The sequence below is a fragment of the Gorilla gorilla genome, chromosome 2 (genome assembly GCF_029281585.2).
Source record: "Gorilla gorilla gorilla isolate KB3781 chromosome 2, NHGRI_mGorGor1-v2.1_pri, whole genome shotgun sequence".
Lineage (NCBI taxonomy): Eukaryota > Metazoa > Chordata > Mammalia > Primates > Hominidae > Gorilla > Gorilla gorilla.
In genome coordinates, this window is record NC_086017.1 from 56,318,365 (window position 1) to 56,334,614 (window position 16,250).

The following is a 16,250-nucleotide window of genomic DNA, read 5'->3' on the forward strand; positions in this document are numbered from 1 at the left end:
GGGCTGCTGGTTCAGCCTGGGTCTCAGAATAAAGTCATGAGCCACAGATCCATTGCTGACCCATGATGGAGATGGACACAAGAGAGAAACACATTTTTGTCATGTTAGCCACTAAGATTTTGATTTGGAGGCCATTTGCTACAGCAATATAACCTAGCGTGAACAGAGAGACACAGCGATGTTCCATTTCTTTTCAACCTGGAACAGGAGAATTTCATAGGTGGGCCTCAATTTCACTTTAGTATCTTATTTAGACAAGAAAGTTCATACTGTTCAAATGTCATGTTTAAGAGTGCTGGCATTATCACTGCTGTGGCTACCCCATCAGATGTTGCTCACTGACTAATCTTCTCATGTTAGTGAGGATGGACAACATATCAGGCCATAATTCAAAGTAGCAAATAGGAAAAGAGCTTCATCCTAGCATTATGGGACCTTAATTAATGTCCTTTCCTGACAGGTTTCAGAGGCTTTTGCAGGCAGCAGCAGAGCTATTCATCTCACTGACAGTGGGGAACATGGCCAAATGGTTGCCCCCAGAATGGAGGCAGAGTTTCAGGACACTTGTCTGATCTCTGCCCTTGAAGGAACAGTCTCACCCTGATTGACACTTTTGCCTGTTATGTCCAAAGAACCAATGGAAAAGCAGGAAAATTATTCCTTCTTCATTTCTCTCTTCATTATTTAAAATTATTCTGTCTTCACTTCTCTCTCCTTTTCTCTGCTTCCTACTTAGCTCTTTAGAAATGCAATTATAATCTTTTATCTCCCCTTCACCAGACACTCCCAACAGGGCAAGTTCATCTAACTATGTGCTCTTAGTTAGACGCTACAGAGCAGAACTCTCTCCCACCAAGAGACTACCTTGAGACATAACAGTCAATTCACAAGCCAAAATATGCCCGCTATGAAACTCTCCCACCTGGAAATTTTTTGGCTGCTTTTACAACCTAGTTTTGCCCACAAAGGCACCAGCAGTAACCAGCTCAACTGCCTGGCAGACAAGGCACCAAAGCCAGTACCCAGACCCTCTACCTGCTCACTTCCTGCCTTGCATGCCACCCCCCCCATTTAAAAGCCTCTGCTTTCTGCTCCAAAGGTGAAGCAGTTACCCTTAAGGAAAGAAGCCTGTACTTCTTCCCCTAAGGTAGCTTTGGAATAAAAGTCACTTTATACCAAACCTAGCTCTTGTTAATTAGACTCTGCAAGTGATGAGCAACTGAACCTACATTTCAGTTATAATTCCTATGCCTGCTCTTCCTGCCCTGCCTTGGGGACACGCACACACTCCCAGGCACATACATGCACGTGCACTGAGACAGCTATGTGAATAACCAACCAGATCCCCTTGGGAAAACCGGTGCTTGGCCTGGCCTTAAATTCCAGACCCTTGGGCATCATACCCAAGACTGCAAAAAAGAGGAGGGGCTGGACCTGAAAAACTTGGAAGGGAAGGTCCAATTGTACAGGTATTTTGTCAGGCATGTGATTTCAGTATAAAACTCTAGAAAAGATGAGTGACACTTTATAAGGAGAGAATATCAACAAAATTTCTCATTTTACTTCTTGCTAAGACGACAGCAGGGAATTGTAAGCAGATGGATGGGCAATCCCCACCTTCGGCGGGGGAGGCCAAGGCCTCAACACACATGGGGAGAAGAGCTGGGGGCAGTGAATGGCTGAGGCTTTCTTGGGGAGCTGGGCCATCTTCTTCGGTTTTACTTCCTGAGGAATTCACAGGCTTCCAGGAGGGCTGTGGGACACAACAGAGCAAGAGATTCAGAAACTGATTTCTTCCATTAAACCAGTTATTTAATCCAATAAATCAAAGAGAATACTAAGAGTTTTCTCTGCCCTTCTCCCATCACTGTGAGTCAGTGCTTGCCACACTCATATTCCCACTCCCCTACTCCTAGCGACTACGGTGTTCAAGGGAGCCAGAGTCTAGCCCTCACCAGCCAGGGTGTTTCCCTGCTCTGGCCTGAGAGACACAACCACCCTGCACTTGTCTCTGATTGAATCGACTGTCACATTCTCAAGTTCACAAGACATTGGTGGTCCTCTAGCTTCTCCTGGAATGTGAACCTGTTTGCAATCATGTTCACCTGCAGATTCACTCATTCATTCACAGATCCTTACTGAGCACCTGCTTTGTGTGAGTTGCTGTGCTAAGTGCTGAGGACACAGCATGGATAGACTGGCCTGCCCTCAAGAAGCATGTGGTCTATGCAGCCCTGAGCTGGCTGCTCACAAGAAGAGCCCTGTAGCCATATTTCTCAGAGGGTGGTCCTGACCTGCATCACAGTGACCTGAGTTGTTTGTCAATACAGAAAAGGGTTTCTCAACCTTGGCACTATTGACATTTGGGGCCTGATAATAACTCTTTATTGCAGGGGGCTGGCTGTGCTTTGTTTAGTAGCATCCCTGGCCTCTACCTATTTGGTACCAGCAGCACCCTCTATGTTGTAAGAATCAAAAAATGCTTCTCACACTGTCAAATATCCCCTCAGGGGAAAAATTGTCTCTCATTGAAAACTACCGATAAAGACATTTCTGGCCCTGCCCCCATCCTTGGACCAACAGCATCCCTAATGCCCCCAACTCTGGGTGAGGGACCAGGAATAGGAATCTGAACGATTGCAGTGCACAGGGAGCTGTGCACACTGAAATCCCACAGTTATCACCGGGAGCCTTACAATACTCTGTGATGTCTTCTAAATATTTTTAAGGGATTAAATTAATATCAATATATTTCCCTGGTTAAGATATGTTTTCCTACACTTGAATTTTTTTTGAGATTTTGTTTTCTCTATAGTTGGCATCTATGGTAACTGTCTAGAATCAGATTTTTTTTTTTTTTTTAAGGAAGGGTCTCTCGGTGTCACCTAGGCTGTAGTGCAGTGGTACAATCATAGCTCACTGCAGCTTCAACCTTCTGGGATCAAGCAATCCTCCTATTTCAGCCTCTCAAGTAGCTGGGACTACAGGCGCTTGACACCACACCAGGCTAATTTTTAAAATTATTTTTGTAGAACAAGGTCTCTCTGTGTTGGCCACACTGGTCTCAAACTCCTGGGCTCAAGCCATCCTCCCACCTCTGCTTCCCAAGGTGGTGGGATGACAGGTGTGTGCCATCACACCTGGCTGGTTTTGTCATTTCTCAATGCATATGTATATATGCACCTTTCATTTTACTGAATAAAATGGATTATCAGTTTCCAAAGATTTCATGACAGTGCCGTCACTCTCCGTACTATAAAATTTATAAAAATTTATTACATACTGCTCTATTTTATTCTCTAATTATTTTATCAATGAGATTATAATTTCCTGAACTGTAAAGAGATATTATCTTTCCTTAACATTTTTACACCTGTGTTCGTTCCTAGAATGCTGTTTGGCCCTCAAACCTTGACCTTCACCTATGGTGGTTTCTCGGGGATGCTAGCTAGGGTCTACTTACGGGAGGTTGAGCACTTTTTCAGATTAGTAATGGCTGTGACATACTGTGGTCCCAAATATTTTTCATATGTTGTTTTGCCATGGAGTCTGGCCAGACACTCAGTGTTGTCATTGAACAGAAGGTTTTTGGTTTCAGACCGGAATAAGCAAAACTTGTCCGGGCAGTCAGATCCATTTCTCCCAAATTTAGCCTGCGACAAAAGGGCAGACAGTGAGTAGCTAAGGAAAAGAGGAATTTATGGGTTAAAGGAGGCAAAGGGGTATTTCTTCCACCCAAGAACAGCCCTGAGAAAACCATGGGGCAGAAGGAGCTGAGTTCTGGAGTCATTCCACCTCCTTAGTGGAGTCCCCCACCCCACACTCCTGGTGGCAGGCCCGCCTTGGGCAGCATCCAGGCCTCACACCACTTCTGGTCCTACCTCCTACCATCTGCCATCTTTCCTTCCTTCTTAACCTGTGACCTTTTCCCATACAACTTCTTATGGGTGACAAGGCGACAATGGAGGGGTTTTGAGATCTGCCCTCACAAGTCAATTGCTCAGGACATTCTAATATGCAGCTCTTCTAGAGAGGCAGGCTGCTAGGAAAACCCAGGCTCGGCCACTAACCAGCTCAGTGTGCAGGTCGGTCACCCTGCCTCCCTCACACAGTTCCTGCTCTGTCCCAGGCTCCCATGTGGGGAGACTGAGACCCAAACCCCTCAGTCACGGCAGCTCTCTCACCAGCACCACTGTGTGTGCACAGTAAGAGCTCCATAAAGGCCAGTTATGGTGGCCAGTCTTGTTATTCCTGAGTTGTTTCCTTCAAAAGCACACAGAGACATGATGTTATATGATAAAAATAGAAGTTCTAATAAAATCCCAGATTTTAAGAAAATTTTGGGATTTCCTTCAAATCACATTTAGAGAGCCCTAAATCTACAGGGCACCTTCTGAGTTTGCTGTTTTAGAGGCCTGGCCTAGAGCACTGTTCACTCGGCCCAGGTTCAGGAAATGTCACCTGAGTAAAAAGCACTATACTAATGCATGTGGGAGGAAGGCTCAGTGGCTTCCTCGTTTGCCAGAAGAACAGCAGGAGGGAAAAAGACAGCCTCTGAGTCAGGCAGTGACGGCAACAAGCCCAGGGCACAGAGACTCAGCAGAAATGGAGTGAGTCCCAGAAAGCCCAGAGTCAAAAGCCTCTATTGTTCTTGTTGACACTCCGGGCAACCCCACAGCATGAAGCCAATACTCTCACCATGAGCTTCAAGTAGAGTGACTAGAGAGGATCGAGTGGGCTGGTGCACCTAGCTCTGTGATCTCCTCACCTAACATGAGCCCACACAGCTAAGAAAGCACTAGAAGCCCTGTGGCCCATACCTGTTGGTGGAGCAGCACCTGTTTCAGGCGTTCCACCTTATCCGTCCGAGACACCACGGCATGATTCGGGGCCATGGCAAGATGGCAACTTCTAGCCTCAGTCACAGGCTTCTGTTTGCCATCGAGGCACAGCAGCACAAAGTCCGCCAGCTTCAAATCCTTAGCCCATGCCTCATTGTTATTTCCTGGGGAGAAAAAGAAGGTGGCATCATCCACGCCTCCCCTGCTTAGCCAAGAAGTCTCTTCTGGGTGGGTGTGTCCATTCCACTGACCTCCCAAATGCACATACTGGGGTTGTGGTGATGTGAGGAACAGAGAAGGAGCTTCATCCTACACAAGCTGTACAAACTTCAAATATACCAAATATTAGTGCTGTGTCCATGCAATGGAATGTTATTCAGCAATAAAAGGGAGTGAAGTTCTGGTACATCCTGCAACATGCATGAACCTCGAAAACGATGCTAAGTGAAAGAAGCCAGTCACAAAAGACCACACAATAGGCTGGGCACAGTGGCTCATGCCTGTAATCCCAGCCCTTTGGAGGCCAAGGTGGGAGAATCACTTGAAGCTAGGAGTTCATGACCAGCTTGGGCAACATAGCAAGACCTCATCTCAAAAAAAAACCCCACCACATGTTATATGACTCCATTTATATGAAATGTCCAGAATAGGCCGACCTATGGAGACAGAAAGTGGATTGATGGTTGCCAATGCTGAAGAAGGATAGGGCAATGACTGATAATAGGTGCAGGGGTTTCTTTATGGGAGGATACAAGCGTTCTAGGGTTGGATTGTGTTGATGGCTGCACAACTCTGTGAATGTGCTGGAGATCACTGAATTGTACACTTTGCATGGGTGGATTTTTTAGTATATGAATTCAACCTCAATAAAGATGTTAAGAGTTCTTATTTTTTTAAAGAAGAAAACCCTGCACCTATGCCATATTTTTCAGTGAGTTCCAGAAAAAGAATAGATGGTTTACATTCAAGGAGAAATTGGTTTCTCCTCCCTTTCATATTCAAATGCTATTAGTGTAACCAGAGAAAGGAAAGGAACTTTTATAGGTTTATCAAATATATATAGCCAATTCTAACAAAGTACAGTTGTAAAGTACCGGAGAAAGTTAAAATTAAATTTGACATCAATCTGATCCCTGGAGATTACTTCAGTGAATGGCTTGTAAATTCTAAATGTAATTGTATGCATGTCTATGTTTGTGCAGATGCAGGCTCATTGTTCAGGCTCCCGTTTGTCTCTCTGCTCTCTCCCTTTAAGAAAGCACTTTATTCATTCTCTTGGATTCCTCTATTTGATATTGAAATAATTTCAAATTTACATGTCTGGTTTTAATCTCTGTCCCAAGAGACACTAGAAGGAGCAGAAGCAGAAGGGAGAAGTGGCTGTGACTGCAGTGATTACTGAAGGAGGGAGGCCGAAAGTGGAGACAGTTCTTTCTCAGGAAACAAAATAGCAAGTCACCTGCTGAGACTTGGGGTGGGAATGCTGAAGTGGGGCTAAGGAGACAGATGCAGATTGGAAGGTAGCAAATGGCCGAGGACCAGAAGAGAGAGTAATTGTTCAAACATTGGCTGGAAGATTATCTTCCCTCATCTGCAACCACCTGTAATTTTGTTCCCAATAACTCCCAAGGAGTCTCCAGACCAAGGCTCACATGGTGATGAATGAAGGCCTCTACTTCCTTTTTCATAAAGGGAGGCTTCATTTGCATATGTTCACCCAGTTTGTAGCATCATCCACAGTTTCCAATAGGCATGCATGATCTCATGTGGGCAGACAGTGTGTTTCTGTGGTTGAATAGATGAAGCCAGGGAGACATTTGCTACTGAGCATGGCTAGTATCTGTGTGTGTGTGAGTGAGTGTGTGTGTGTGTGTGTGTGTGAGAGAGAGAGTGTGTGTGTGTATGAATTTGGTTTCAAAATCCATATGACACCTACAGATGTTATCATGTTGTCTAGTGAGATAAAGAATTTTGGAGTTCTTTTAATCAAAAATCTGGAAAATGTTATAAAACCTTCCCAAAGGCAAATCTGAACACTAAGATGTGTTGTGATGCCAAAGACTCTGCTTTGAAGGAGAAAAGGAAACACCTTCACCTACCATCAGTGTTCTGCAAGACAGTGACATCTTTCACAAATGCAACGTCTCCAGCATTCTCAGCCAGGCACCTAAAATGTTCCAGAAAATATACACATAATTACAGAAGAGAAACTAGTGGGGCTTTCATAAATATTTGTAATATGCATTCCAAAAACTGAAATATGGAAGTAAACATCTAAAAGACAACTATTTCTAGGAATTTACTGTTTACAGCGGCAGATTAAACACAGGTGTACCTGCCCTCCTTTTAAAACCCTATACAAAAGACATTACAAAACCAAGAAATCTAAAGATATGCGATCCAGGAAACAGGCAATCTAACATGAAGTAAGACAAAGGAAAGCACCAAAATAATGGTCAACGAGACCCCCAGGACCACAGATGTGCAGGCAGCCTACACAGCAACCAATCCAAACTGCAGCAGGAAGATGGATGCCTTCTGGAGCAGCACTTCCAAGTAAATGATGAAACTGTGATAGCACCCAGAGAGAGAGAGAGAGAGAGAGAGAGAGAGAGAGAGAGAGAGAGAGAGTGTGTGTGTGTGTGTGTGTGTGTGTGTGTGTGTGTGTGTGTGCATGTTGTTAGGAGATTTACATTACTGGCAGACAGTTTGGGGATGAGATAGTGTTGTGTTTTTTTAAGTGCAGAAAATTAAGCAAATAAGAAAAGACATTCATGAACTCCAGAGTAAACAAAAAGTTTGTACAATAAGGGAAATATAATATGAGAATAACGCTTACACAGTCATAAGTACTGAATATGACATTAGCGTGTTGGGTGCTGAAGAGAGTTGAAGTTTGTGGTTGTGGGGTGGAAAAGGTGCTGGGGGCAGTGTGAGAGGCTAGATCTTCTTCTATACTACAGAGTCAGCAGGAAGTTAAAAATTAAGAACCAGCATTATAAGGATGATAGAAATAAAGGGGTATGACACTGGTTTCAGCTTTTAATTATTTTGCTATAAATTTCCCCAATCTAGATTCTAGATATAATTTAAACAAAAGACAAGGGATTTTCCTCCAGTATAAATAGGAATATTAAAATGTGGGTGTTTCCAGTGAACTAATACCTTGCTGCAGGTCTGAAAAAAAAAAAAGAGGAGCACATGCTTCTTTCGGGCTCTTATGAGACGTGTGTTCAGCATTTCTGAGTAGAATCACATTTCCATTTGCAAATCCTTAGTCCCTTAAAGATATTTTTATACATTCACAAAACATTTTTTTTTTGTTTTGGGTCTTTTTTTATGAGCCACTTATATAGCAAAAGCTACTTTTATGTCATTCCGTTACTGGAACAAGGCTGTTGAATTTATATTAAAAAGTTCAAAGACACCCTCAGACACATGAAGCCATCTGGTGGTGAAATGTACTCTTGGCAAATGGAGGAAAAGGAACAGGGGAAGATCCTCTCTGCACCCTTCACACCGGTAAATAGTGCCCCTGAGAAGCAACACCCGGATGAATGGTGCTGTAAAACGTGGGGTGTGGTTACAAGTCACTAAGTGGTTATAACATGAATTCTGAAAACTTGTTTTTTGGCTTATTTTTCACTTCGTTACTGGAGAATAACACTGCAATTCTGCCATCTCTTTGCCATTTCTAAGGCCAAAGTCAGAGAAAAGGGGAAACCTAAGCCATAGTCATGACCTAGGTGAGAAGAAAGGGGGCGGCGATGGGAAAGAGAATTCTTCCCCATAAATGGAATTGTAGGAAGCACTTAGGATACCACACTCTACCCATTTGATTTTCAGGACGAGGCTATTGAGGCCTACTGCTGTTGATCTTGGCTCAAAGCCACAGGGAGAAGCACTGCGGAGCTGAGGTCAGACATCCCTGGTGCCAGCCTCCACTCTCTGGGGCGGTGGGTGTGGTGGGGACAGCCCTCACTGGGGCCACCCATGAGCCGACCCACAGGATGACCCCCACTCTGCTGTGACAGGTCACATCTGGCTCCTTAGAACTGCAATGCTGACATGCTGAGGGATGAGGTGAGGCCCCTTCCTGATGGAGCTCAGTCACAGACTCACCGGAAAGCCCCAGTGTAGCCGTAGTATCTCTCATTGCTGTTGGGCACGCACTTATTCTCACCCTGCTCGTCGCCAATACACAGAGCACAGAGATTAGATCTCGGGTCAGACCCAGGGGCACAGCTTTGACTGAAATATTCATCTGGAGAGAAGGAACATGGGGAGTCAGCTCTTCAAACCTGAGTCCACACAAGCAACCTTTACCTAACAGCCGATGCAGGTTGGTTTCAGTTCATTAGACTTCCCAGGACAGCAATCTAGATAGAACACACTCACCATCACAAAGCAACATGTTGTCACCGACATAGGACCCACCAGAAAAGCTTCATTCAGACTGTAGGCACAGATGGACACCCAACTAAGGCTGGGGATGAGAGCTGTGGCTGCCTGGAGGGTCCCGTCATCACAGCCTTGAGCTGGGGACTCAGCTCATGACCGTGATGGCTGTGTGCAGCAGAGCCTGTGAGTTGCCTAGTCCAGGATCTGATTTTGTTTTTATCAGTAATGGAAACCCTGGTTTGTATCTGGGTGCTTGGCCCTTTGGTATAAAGACTAGACTTATCAGACTCCCTGGGGCTCATATGGCCATATGGGTAGCTATAGGCCAGTGAAATATCAGCAGGAGTGCTGGGCGCCAGCTTCTCAGAAACATCCTTGAAAGACAATTGGTACATGCCTTTTGCCCTTTCTTCTCCTTCTCTTTCTTCATCCTGCACATAGAATGCAGAAGCAGGGACTGGACTTAGAGATGCAATGTGGGCCATGAGGTGACCTTGAGCATGGAAGCCACACAAATGGCAGAGTAGCCAAATGATTAAAGCCCAGGTTCCAGACCCCATATTGTCTTCATACCAGCCCTAGGCAAACCACCTCTGGACTACATGACACAGAAATTAACTTCTGTCTTATTTAAGCCTCTACTGTTTCAGGAGTTTTCTGTTCCTTGCAGCTGAACCTGATCTGAATTCATTCATTGTGCGATTTAACCCAAGAAAGAATAAACAAAGGTGACAAGAAAGCTCTGCCCCACCAAGCAAACGTCACCCATTATTAGACTCCCACTACTGCTGGAAGAGCCACACTATGTGTCAACCTCAGGAAAAGCTGGGAGTTCCCATTCCATCCTGGCAGTTTCCCTACAGCTCAGAGGCTACCATGGAGCTGGTGAGGAGCAGAGCCACGTGAAAGCCACCTGCCCCGGCCAGGATCAAAAACCCACGCAGTGGAGCCCCTGCCCTAGGAGACGCCCATACAAGAGGGGAGTCACATTGAGGATGTGCTACACACCACGCCACGGGGCCCACGGCAGGCAGGGCGTGGCTGATGCTGACTAGGATGAGTGTGGGGCGTGGTGGGGAGAGAAAACTGCAGGAGCAGATGGAGGCAGACTCTTGAGGTCTTTTTCAGGCTCCGTTGCAGTGTAGAGTAAGCGTCAGTTTTGCTTAGTAACAGGAGTCACCTTTCATGAGGCAGGCAGACATCTTTCCCCAAGCTGGGAAGCCAGAGTTTAAGAGGAATTTAGGTCTGGAGCTCCAAGAGGTAAAAAACATTTGCACATCTTGGAACTTGCATTTATTCTTAGGGTGCAGCGAAATAGGCAAATATTCCAATCTTTAATCTTGGGGTGGGGTGAATGGGGCATGGGAAGTGCTGTGCAGGGAAACCCCCAGTGCACCCACGCCTCCAGGGGGCAGCCACAGGGAGAATTTCCTTATGCTGGAAGAGGCCTGCAGGCCACTATCAGCCTGCAAATCCCCTCCCCTCCCTTCCCTAAGGTTCCACAGCACAATATGCCTACCCCCCAGGGTGGCCCACCCACCGCACCTTTGGAACTCCTTACCAAATTTGCAGGAGCCCGTCTGGTTGAAGAGCAGGCCCATGGGGATATTCCAGCCTGCAGTCCTGTCCACGGCGGTGTGGCAGGACTTCTTGCCTTTCACAGAGTTCCAGGTAAGGCTAGTGTCTGATCTCCTAACCACCGCCACAGCAAGATATCCTGGCATAACAGATGACAGAAAAACAAGTCTTAACCTCCAGGAGGCCTGGCACATGGATTCCAGTGGAGCTGTCTGCAGCCCAGGCCAAAACAGGCCAAGAAGCATCACCAGGCAATGATTCCCGCAACGAACTGGCCTTTTTAGGTAGACCGAGAAAGCATAAGCTGCTGCCTTATGTTAAGGTGAGATTGATGAAATAAAACAGTAAGAAAAGCTGATTCTTTTAGTGATTACAGGGGACTGTCTTCAACCAGCCACACAATGTCCCTGAGTTACAAACCAGCAATGCATCTCTCAGTGTAAGCTTCCACAGCAACAAACGCTATAAACAACAAGAGAGACCCCAACAGTGCATAAATCACCAACCACAGTGTGCATCAGGCAAGAGCACCAACATCCAGCCAGCTAACTGCTGTGTGGGTACAGGGGCACATGTCCCCAGGGACTGCCCTGAGCTGAGTCTGAACCCACCCTGCACTGGTTGAACTCAACATGGTTGCCATTGTCCTCCTGAGAGAATGCATCTGACAGACACCCACCAAGGGCAAGTCTCTTCTGAAACCGAGCAAGCACCAACTCTGGTGGGCTGGGGGAGTGGTGCACAGAGCACTGGGACACGAGTCCCAGGTCACGAGGATCCTGGGTCAAGACCAGGATCTACCACAGTATTACCTATGGCTGTGAGTGAGATCCTGGGCACTTGGGGACTCTCGGTGCCACTGTTTCCTCATCCCCATGAGGTGGGGAAGTAGCACCCCCCATTCCATGACCAGGACAAAATGAGGGACTATATGGATGTTCTTTGCCAAGTGTGAAGGTCAATATAAACATTAATTAGAACTATTCCTCTGTGAATTATTTGCACCCTTAAAATTATTGCTCCTAGAAGCCCTATAGCTTCTAGGACTGCAATTCTTTCTGTTTTTTTACAGTTCCTGCCACTTCCTCTTCCAGCAACAAGAACTTATCCTTGACCCTGAAAGTGGCTAATGCCAACTCACCTTCCACAGGTCTATCCACACAGTTAGGATCAGGGTCACTGCTTTGTTGGGATTCTGAAAGAATAAAGACAAGCCAGACATCATTATCCATTCAGATGTAGTGAGAAGCCACAAACTCTTAAATCTCAATGATGCAGAATCAAATCCAAAGAGACCGTCCCAGCAGTTCCATGCAGGAGAAATGCATCTATATGTTCAACAAAAGACATGGCACAGAGATTCACAGCTGCATTATTCACAACAGCCACCAACTGGAAACTACTCAAATGCCCATCCACACTCAAATGATGAATAATCACAGTAGACTCACACAGCGACGAGACTGAACAGTCTACAACTACACACTTAGGTGGATGAAAAGCATAACGATGAGCAAGAGAAACCAGACATAAAAAAATACATGCTGTGCAATTCCTTTAACATGAAGTTTAAAACATAGGCAAACTTAGATCTGCGCCCTTAGAAGTCAGGAGAGAGGCTTCCCTTGCAGGAGTAAGGGGGCGGGGGACAGGAGGACATAAGGGGCTTCTGAAACTTGCAGTATTTGTTCTGGGCCCGAGAGCATCATGGACTGTACAGTGTGTGAAGTGTCATGAGTTGTACATTTATGTGCACTTTTCTGTTTGTATGTTATAATTCACTGAGATCTTCTGGAAAATTAAGAAGATAAAACCAACCTGTCCCTTGTTAATTCTCAACACAATAGGCTTTGTGGGTAACACGGCCCCTTTCGTTTCTTCTTTCCCTGATTCTCCCTTTTGAATGTATCTGTCCATCATAATGTTTCACCTGCATTCACCGAATGGGATTACTCATAGCCCCACTCCCATGACCCAGAGGGAATATACCAGAGGATGCTAACTCCACTTACTGTAGTTCTCTGCCAGGACAGGCACCAAACCACATTTGCCTGCAGTGTACACATATCCTCCATCCAAACTCATGGCATCAGCTTCTCCTTTCTGCAAAGACAGAGCAGATCTCCAGCACCACAGTGAGGCTGCATCCCATCCTGCCTGTCTATATAGCTCTCTGAGAGAATGGTTTTCTGTCAGGTGACCAGTGAAACAGCAGAAAGAGATGGACTGTTCAAACTGAGCACCCAGAGGAAACACCATGTGCACCACTAATTCTCTCCCAGCCCTGCCTGCTTTCTGGGCTGTCAATTCAACTGGAAAGACCAGGCACAGGTTGCACTAATCCTCTGTCCTCTGAGCAAAACCTTTTCTGTGTCCCTGGCACTTTGGGGACACCTTCCTGGAGCAGTCTCACTGACTGAGGACACAGATGGGAACAGCTGGCCTCATCTAATCTGAACTCATTAGCACTCCACTCCAAGCGCTACACAGAAGTTGTCCAACACATAAGCTGAAGTCGTCATATTGGCCCACCACCAGAATGAACAAGTCCAGACTACAACACAGGATCATGGACTCATCAGTAGTATGAAACTTCCTCTTTGGCTCAGTAATATTTTTACAACTATATTAAAAATAGAGAAGTGGACAAAGATTTCTACTCAAGAATGCTAACCACAGGGTTATTGATAATAGCAAAGTAAGGGACAAAGAGGAATGGGGGCATGACTAAACTGAGCCATATTCACATAAAAGATATCCTGGAAGCATGTTTAAAAAATGTTTTCGTCTGAGTGCTGTGGCTCACACCCGTAATCCCAGCACTTTGGGAGGCCGAAGCAGGAAGATTGCTTGAGCCCAGGAGTTCGAGACGAGCCTGGGCAACAAAGCGAGACCCTGTCGCTACAATAATAATAATAATTATGCAGGTGTGGTGGCGTATGCCTGTAGCCCCAGCTACTTGGGAGGCTGAGATGGGAGGATCACTTGAGCCCAAGAGTTCCAGGCTGCAGTGAGCTTTGGTCGCACCACTGCACTCCAGCCTGGGTGACAGATCAAGAATCTGTCTCTTAAAAAAAAAAAAAAAAAATTAATGTTTTCCAAGAGTAAATATTCATGTGGAAGAATGCCCATTATACGCTGTTTAGTGAAAAGGGCTTAAAAACGACATACTGCAACACTTCATTATTGTTGCATGCATATCTGCAGATGTGCAGAGAAATACTGGAATGGAGAATTAGCCAGACTTTAACCATGTCTGTCCCTCTGTGTGAGATCACAGGTGGTTTGGGGGGTTTGTTGTTGTTTTGTTTTAACATAATACCTTTCCATATTTTCCAAATTCCTTATAATAATCCTGAGTTGTTCTTATAACCAGAGGAGTGGGAAACCCACAGTAAACTGCTTTTTGAAACTAAAATGGTTTCTGGCCCTGAGCACACCTCTCCAGGCATCCCTGCCTCACCCGGGCCCCCGTGGCCTCTTTGACTGCTGACTTCACTTTAAGCAGATGCCCAGGCCCTAGGTCTTCCACCGGGCCCGCCGCCCGCCCCTGTGATGGAGCTCCCTACCAGCACCAGGGCGATGCAGTCCTCTGTGGTGGAGGCCGAGGAGCAGGTCACGCTGCCTTCACTCAAGCTGCTCCACTGGTTACACTTGCGCAGCTCCTGCTCGCCCACCGCACACCACACGACCCGCGCACGCCGGGCAGCCACTTCCTCCTCACCTGCCAGAGGGAAGACCACAGGTGGCCGGGCAAACTGAGCCTTGCCAAGTTGTCCAACCTCCCCAGAGCCAGGGTCCTGCCCAGACCCTTCCTGGAACAGGAGCTACAGTACATGTGTGGACATGTGGACCCATGCCCTCTCCTCCTCCACTTCTCAGCTCCAAGCCCCTTCTTCAGGCCCACAGAGCTCCCTGTGTTTCCCATTTCTGTTCCTTTGGAGAAGTTCCCTGGCTTCTAATCTATCCATTAATCTTTAGAGTCAGGAGGCGCCTATTGTCTCTGTCTCTGAGGATAAATGCTCCATGACCCAGAGACCAGTGACAGTCCCAAGAGATGGCCTAGGGGACCTTGAGCCCAGCCCTGACTTCCCCTAACGCCTGCAATCACCACCAATAACTACGGTGCAGCCTCTGGTTTCCCCCAGACTCCCACCCCCAGCCCCCCAGTAGAGAAGGAGCCATAGCTGAGTTCCCCCACCATGGTGTCCCCAACTAAGTTCAAGGCCTGGGCCTGGGAAGTGTGGGTAAATCCAGGCCCCCGGATTCATCCAGGAGGTGTCCTGGCTCTCTTTGTTCATGTTCATGTTTCTCACTTAATAGGAGGCAAATTGATTTTTCTGCCAGGCCTGGGGAGCCTGACGTGCACTGATCAGGTGGCCAGACTATTCTTTTAGAGACACCTGACCTAATCCACAGAAGACACTCACACCTGCATCAAACCTCCACGATGACCCCACAGTGTCTGGGAAAAGGAGTGACCGCCACAAAGTAGGGCCACCTGCTGGGAAGTAGAAGACCACACCAGGCGGACCTCAGGACCCTCCTGGGCTCACTCACTTTTCCTCAAGTTCTGGATGGCAGTGAAGTAGCCGGAGCCAAGGTACAGCCCAGAATCTATCCTCAGGGGCACCCTCAAAAACCCAATGGCAGAGTCCTTGAACAGCAGATCTTTCTGCCCACTAGGGGAGCCAAAGAGCTGGAATTTCGGTGACTTGTCCTTTCCAAACTTTTCCTAATTAAGAAAAAATAGAATTATGGTGTCAATGGTAAATAGGGAGGAAACAAAAAAATGATGTTAAAAAAGAGTATCTGGAGCTTTGGGATCATTCTAACTGAGAGCAGGAGCCTCGGTTGAGACCCTCCTGCAGAGGGACTTGTGCCATCTTGGAGACCCAAGCTCAGCTATGGCTCATTCTTTGAAGAGTTGCTGAGGTCCAAGCACCTTAGGGCCCTGAGAAGATTGCATCGACCACCCCCTGCTTCTGCTCCCATCATAAGATGCTGTCAGCCCGTGTGGCAGAAGAGTTTCATTGCTTCTGCTGTCCAGAGTACAGCCTGGGCAAGCAGCCCAGTGCATTAGTGTGCTATCCTGCAGCAAGGCTACAGGACTTCTGGAGTGGCAGAAGTCAGGGAATTAAGAAACCTTGCTCCCTGCCCCCCAAATCCAAGCAAGTGGGGAGGACCGTGGGTGAAGATACCTGTGCCCGGCGGAGAAGATTCCAGATGGCATCCTCCTTGCCATTCACACTTCGTGCTACAACGGCATGAGAAGGGACCCGGGCCAGATGGCAGTCTTTGAACCTGTCCACTGGCTTCCGAGTGTTGTCTGGGCAGAGTAACTCATACTCATCCCTTTCAGCCTCGTCTGACAGGTCCTCTGCAGGGAAGGGGAGGTGGGAGGGAGCCTAGATGAGCTGACTCCAGCAG

The 16,250-nt window shown here is 46.8% G+C and overlaps 1 protein-coding gene across 1 annotated transcript in view; it reads right to left on the reverse strand.

Annotated features, from left to right (window-relative positions):
- Nucleotides 1–1,524: 1,524 nt before the first annotated feature.
- LTF (lactotransferrin) overlaps nucleotides 1,525–16,250 on the reverse strand; it is a 29,099-nt gene continuing 14,373 nt past the window's right edge. The window contains exons 7-17 of the mRNA XM_004034023.5: nucleotides 16,022–16,200; nucleotides 15,381–15,555; nucleotides 14,390–14,544; nucleotides 12,833–12,923; nucleotides 11,962–12,015; nucleotides 10,804–10,959; nucleotides 8,964–9,105; nucleotides 6,941–7,008; nucleotides 4,821–5,005; nucleotides 3,464–3,653; nucleotides 1,525–1,753 (exon numbers count right to left, since the gene is read on the reverse strand). Of these exons, the coding sequence (XP_004034071.2) occupies nucleotides 1,719–1,753; nucleotides 3,464–3,653; nucleotides 4,821–5,005; nucleotides 6,941–7,008; nucleotides 8,964–9,105; nucleotides 10,804–10,959; nucleotides 11,962–12,015; nucleotides 12,833–12,923; nucleotides 14,390–14,544; nucleotides 15,381–15,555; nucleotides 16,022–16,200 (1,430 nt within the window). The 3' untranslated portion in view covers nucleotides 1,525–1,718. The remainder of the gene's footprint in view (nucleotides 1,754–3,463; nucleotides 3,654–4,820; nucleotides 5,006–6,940; nucleotides 7,009–8,963; nucleotides 9,106–10,803; nucleotides 10,960–11,961; nucleotides 12,016–12,832; nucleotides 12,924–14,389; nucleotides 14,545–15,380; nucleotides 15,556–16,021; nucleotides 16,201–16,250) is intronic.